The sequence below is a fragment of the Sprattus sprattus genome (assembly GCF_963457725.1).
Source record: "Sprattus sprattus genome assembly, chromosome: 8".
In the NCBI taxonomy this organism is placed as follows: Eukaryota; Metazoa; Chordata; class Actinopteri; order Clupeiformes; family Clupeidae; genus Sprattus; species Sprattus sprattus.
Genome location: NC_137927.1, coordinates 6,985,251 through 6,991,399, shown reverse-complemented (window position 1 = coordinate 6,991,399; position 6,149 = coordinate 6,985,251). Strand labels below are relative to the sequence as shown.

General features: G+C 42.2%; 1 protein-coding gene across 1 annotated transcript in view; it reads left to right on the top strand.

The window, feature by feature from the left end:
• cdx1a (caudal type homeobox 1a) overlaps window positions 1-5,938 on the top strand; it is a gene marked incomplete at both ends in the record, with an annotated part of 11,171 nt that extends 5,233 nt beyond the window's left edge. Inside the window, 2 exons of the mRNA XM_080843381.1 lie at window positions 897-1,045; window positions 5,747-5,938. Of these exons, the coding sequence (XP_080699507.1) occupies window positions 897-1,045; window positions 5,747-5,938 (341 nt within the window). The remainder of the gene's footprint in view (window positions 1-896; window positions 1,046-5,746) is intronic.
• Window positions 5,939-6,149: the final 211 nt, after the last annotated feature.

Sequence of the window (6,149 nt, the reverse complement as noted above, 5' to 3'; positions counted from 1 at the left end):
AACTGTCAGCTGGCAGCCTTTCAAAACTCCACTGGATCAATACCATTAGTGTTCCGCTGGGGAGTGTGAGTGTGTGTGTGCGTGCGCGTGTGTAGGGTGGGTGGGTGGTGGTGTAAAAGCCTTTGCAAACACATTACCTGATAATTATTACCCCCAAATTTGCCAGTGTTAGTTTTGACTCAAAGGAGAGTAATGATGATGAGGAGGGTGTGTGAGGACTTGTCTGTGTGTGTGTGTGTGTGTGTGTGTGTGTGTGTGTGTGTGTGTGTGTGTGTGTGTGTGTGCGTGTGTGTGTGTGTGTGTGTGTGTGCGTGTGTGTGTGTATGCCTGATTCAAAGACAGAAGGATTCTAATGCATATCTAGGTATTTAAACAAGTGAAAGACTGAATATTCTAATGCAGGTCTAGGTATTTAAACAGGTAAAAGACTGAATGATTCTAATGCAGTAGTAGGTATTTAAACAGGTAAGAGACTGTATGATTCTAATGCAGGTGTAGGTATTTAAACAGGTAAGAGACTGTATGATTCTAATGCAGGTGTAGGTATTTAAACAGGTAAGAGACTGTATGATTCTAATGCAGGTGTAGGTATTTAAACAGGTAAGAGACTGTATGATTCTAATGCAGGTGTAGGTATTTAAACAGGTAAGAGACTGTATGATTCTAATGCTGGTGTAGACTGAATGGTGAACCTGTGAAAGGCTGCAGTGTGAGAGTCATGTTGAATGATCTTCTCTCCCTTTTGGTTATAAACAGTTTATTTCATTCCATTTCTTTTGGCTTGTGTGTGTGTGTGTGTGTGTGTGTGTGTGTGTGTGTGTGTGTGTGTGTGTGTGTGTGTGTGTGTGTTGATCATTTACAAACTGGTCTCTGTGTATTTGTGTGTGTGTGTACAGCTGGAAAGACGCGGACGAAGGATAAGTACCGTGTGGTGTACAATGATCATCAGCGTGTCGAACTGGAAAAGGAGTTCCACTACAGCCGCTACATCACCATCCGCCGCAAGGCTGAACTTGCCCTCACTCTCGGCCTATCAGAGAGACAGGTGGGTCACAGACAGCCAATCACAATACCTCATTACACACCGCATTAACCATCAGACACTGAGAGAGCCAGCAGCCAATCAGAAAGAGAGGGCCGAGTCATGTATAGAAAAGAAATGAGGTCAAGTGATAATTAAGTGATCCAGTCAAATGAGACTTTTAAATCCAATTCATTTCAATTCAATTCAATTCAATTCAATTCAATTCAATTCAATTCAATTCAATTCAATTCAATTCAATTCAATTCAATTCAATTCAATTCAATTCAATTCAATGAATACGTCATCTACTGCAGGTTTCAATGCTACTATGGGAGGAGACAGAAGGACAGAGTTTAGAGGGTTAGCTATATATTGATACATTGATATATAAATAAGGTTAACATAATAGTATGGGCCAAAAGGCTTTAGCCTTGACACAAATTTCAGAAACCAGTCTCCTTTTTCGCTAGCCTGGATACCAGACCGAACCCCGCCCACAACATTTTTGGTCTGGAAGCTCGGTCTGGCAATGCTCCGTTGGGGAGAAATGATCACAGATCCGAAACGGATCTAGCCAATCAAATTGTCAGGGCGGGCTTTATACGATGATGGACAGATGGCTTGAGTTGAATTAACGGTAGATTCGAAATCGTACCAAGATGGCGGCGTCTCGGGAGCCTGTTAGTGGGAAATATTTAATGTGAATTAAGCTATCTACACGACTTTTTAATGTCTACATTGACTCAGTTAGTTGTGTATGTGCAACACGAATGTTGCAGAATATTGTAGGTCTTAACTGAAGCTCTCTAGCCCATTATTGTTAGATTATTGCTAACGCTTAGACCGAAAAGCTATTGAAACACATAGTAGCTAGCTAGCCTCGCTGCTAATAAGTATAACGTGAGCATGCATATCTCACAGATATTGACAGCGCATTCATTTTGAAAGAGGAACAGAGAAACGCGATTAAGGCATTTGTCGATCTAAAATATGTTTTTGCCGTCCTTCCTAAAAGTTTAATGTATCAGATGGTCATACTACGTTGCTCTGATTGGTTCCAGGTATCCAATTGAGCGAAGAGGCATTTTCTTTCCTGGTTCGTTGAAACACGCCCCATAAGACTCCCCAATCAGACTCATATTCTGATTAGAACTATGAGTATGACATCGTCAGGCTACTTTTTCGCCATCCTGAGATAAGGAATGTTGTAAACATGTGCTCGTGAAGAGGCTAATGCCCTACACTGAAATTGTGCATGAGCTGGCAGTTTAAGTCGGGAACCGACCAATCCGCATAGATGATATACTTTTGTGGCCATCTGAAATGTGGCACCTAAATGGCTTTTCACACAAATAGTGCCGGAAGTGAGCACCCATGGGACGGCATTTCTAAAGATGTCTGCTGTCAATTAGCTACTTCCTGGGCTGAAGTAACTAGCATAGCATTAGCCATTAAAATGAATGACGTAACTAGCATAGCATCAGCCATTCAAATTCATGAAGGTGGAACTTCCTCTTGCTCCAGGTCTATCTAGTACCTCCACGGGAAGAGAAAAGTTATCTGAGCATCATGTTTGACTGCTTCCGCTAGCATATTTGTAGCCTGGATACCAGACCGAACTTAGCCCCGCCCACAACATTTGAGGTCTGGAAGCTCATATTCTGACTAGAATTATGAGTATGACATCGTCAGGCTAGCATATTTGATGAAGTCCAATAACAAGACATTTTAGGTCAGTGATTGGCATTCACGGATTATAATGTCAAAACTGTAAAGTCAAAATAAACCATCCATCTGCACATTTACAGGTTTACCATCTTGTAGCCTATAGTTAACCTGAATCATTATTTCAGAGGATCTTTTTTCATTAGGGTTATTATCAGAAAGTGGATACAATTCCAACCATCATTTCAGAAATGTAGGTGTAAATTGGCTAAAAACAGTCCATGCAATTAAAAAGGTTAATAGCTACAATTTTAGTAAAATACCCATTTGAAATCACACAATAAAATAAGAATACGCCATTGTATTTCACCTACCTATACAACTTAATAGTGCCACATAGTTGTTAATACAGTTATAATTGCATTGACTGACACTTTTGAGCTGCTCCATGCACTGGAAAAAAACTTGCTCCATTGAAGTCAAAGGTAGTGGCACATCTCTCTTTCTACATGGCTCTGTGAGAGGGCCACCATCACATTACCAGCCAGTTAAAAGGTTTGGTCAGGCATGGAATCATCAGCCTGCCAATCAGAATAAAGATAAACATAGCTTCCCCACCCACTCAAGCCAGCATCAGACCGTTGGGGATCCTCAGAGTTCATGTCTGGTCCTCTACTGCCATCTGCTGGCCAAAACCCACACACTCACACCTACATGAGACTTAATTTTATACGTGGGGATGTTTCATTCCGTGCATTTGCCCTACTTAGCTACTTTATATTATTTATAGTTAAATGAATTACATACACGATTGAATTCAATACATAAAATGTATACATGAATAATAATAAATCATTACTCTTCACCCAATTAACTTTCATTCACTACCAATGCACTACAAACCACTGACACATATCCCGAAATAAAAACAGTCACATCATCCGCATAAGCAGATAGACACAAACCTGTTGGAGAGAGAGAGAGAGAGAGAGAGAGAGAGAGAGAGAGAGAGAGAGTGAGAGAGAGAGAGACAGAGAGAGACCAAGCACAGACAGACAGTGTGATCTTCAGCACCTCTTCCTATCTTGTGATATGTCTGTGTGTGTGGTTTGGATGTACAAACAAAGGTGTACCTGTTGTCTCTGTTAGAGCCAGGGTAGAAGTTCATGTTGGGATGTGTGTGTGTGTTTTTGTGTATGTTTATTTGTTTGTTGTAACTGCAGTTATAGTTGTACAAGCGGTTATAACAGCCAGGTCAGAAGTATACTGGTGTATATGTGTAAGTGTAGTTGTGCATGTGGAGGTATTAGCTGCTGTGTCCAGTAGAGGGCAGCATACACTTTGTTGTAACTGCTGTAAATAGGAGTTTAGCTCCTAGCTGGGACGTTCCTGAGCAGGCTGTGCATAGCACTATGTGGCTGAGATGGAGTTTGGTGTGAATATATATAAGTATAACCAAAGGAACATCTACATGTGAGGAAAGATTGATTTAGAAATGAACCAAAAACCAAATGAGAAGTGAGAAACTGAGAAATGGAGGAAGGAGAGGGAGAAAGGGGGAACAAAGGCACAGATAACCTTTTCTCCTTCTCATACGAGTCTCAACTAATGTGTATGGCTTTCAGTTCTGATTATATGTTTATTCTTCTCTTTTCTAAATATCTTTTTTTTTGTATTATGATTTATGTATTTCTTTCTTTATATAGAGAGAGGGAGGGGAGGGAGAGATCAGAGAGAGTGTGAGAGAGAAAGGGAGGGGGAAAGAGATTGGAAGAGAGAGTTAAATAAAGAGAAAGAAAGAGAGTGAGAGAGGGATGGGGAGAGAGAGAGGAAGAGACAGTGAAAGAGAGAGAGAAATTGAGGAAGAGGGAGTAAGAGGAAGAGAGAGTGAATGGGAGAGGGAGAGAGAGATCAGAGAGAGTGAGAGAGAAATAAGAAGGGAGGGAGAATGGGATACAGTAAAAGAGAGAGCAAGAGAGAGAGAAATGGAGAGGGGAGAGCGAGAGAGGAAGAGACAGTGAGAGAGAGAGAGAGAGAAATTGAGGGAGAGGGAGAAAGAGGACGATAGAGTGAAAGATAGAGCGAGAGAGAGATCAGAGAGAGTGAGAGAGAGAGAAGAGGGGAGGGAGAATGGGATACAGTGCAAGAGAGAGCAAGAGAGAGAGAAATGGAGGGGGAGAGAGAGAGAGGAAGAGAGAGTGAAAGAGAGAGCGATGTTTCTGTTAGGTGAAAGTTCCCTCAAGTTACCTCAGGTCTGCGGAGTTGCATATAAGCATATTTATTAGACAAAAACAACAACAAGCTCGTTGGGCTCACCCAGGTCCCGGCAGACCGGAGAGAAGCACTGTCCCGCTCTTAGAGAGGGAGAGGGAGAGATAGAGAGAGAGAGAGAGAGAGAGAGAAGCACTGTCCCGCTCTTAGAGAGGGTGATAGAGAGAGAGAGAGAGAGAGAGAGAGAGAGAGAAAGGCACGGGTCCTCTCTCAGAGAGAGAGGAGCCTGGGCTTACTCTCAGACTGCAGCAGACGACAGAATATCAATATTAAACACATTGCACAAGGTTTATATAGATAGAAAATGATCTAATGCGGACGCCATAAATGTTAAACATCTCAGTCATTCTACTAAAAGTCCTTGTCCACCACTGAGCTCACCCAAACATGCTCTTGCACATATGCAGACTAAGTGGCACCTAATAATCTAAGTTACACACACACAGAAACACAGAAAAGCACAAGATGCATACAAGGTATATATAAATACAAGGCACTTGATTAATATATTCTGAAGTAATTAACAGTGTTTTGAAATGATCTCCATCAGTTTCCTGTTGTGTTTGATTAGTTTTATTTTAGTCCTTCCCTGTGTCCTGTTATAAAGTGAGGTTCAGTTTAACCCTCTCCTGTCATGGTCGCAGGCCAGTTTAGTTCAGGAAGAGTTTTAGGTTTCTGAAGCACTAAAGAAGGGTTTGAATGTCGTGTTTTTGTGCGGTTTAATCTCTGTAATGCCTCTTCACTTGAGTCTGTAAGTGACCTTTGACCCCTGACTCTTACTGGCAGGTGAAGATCTGGTTCCAGAACCGCCGGGCAAAGGAGAGAAAGATGACCAAGCGTAAGATGCAGCAACCGCAACAGGCCCCATCACCTGACCTGGACCATCACGGCAACAACTTTTCCACAGCAACCAGCAGCAGTGGCACCTCAGGCTTTCTGACGGACACCATAAGCATGCGCATCAAAGAGGAGTTCTAACTGCTGCAGCTATTGTGTGCGTGTGTTTGTGTGTACGTGCGCGCGCGCGTGTGTGTGTGTGTGTGTTTGGTTTACAAAGTGAAGATAGACTGTAGTTCATGAGTAAGCTGAGTAATCTGTTGGGGAGGGCGATCTGGGGGAAGGGGCAAGATGCTGTGATAAAGGTGTGTGTGTCTGATGTATGTGTGATAAGGCTGTGTGTGTAAGTGGA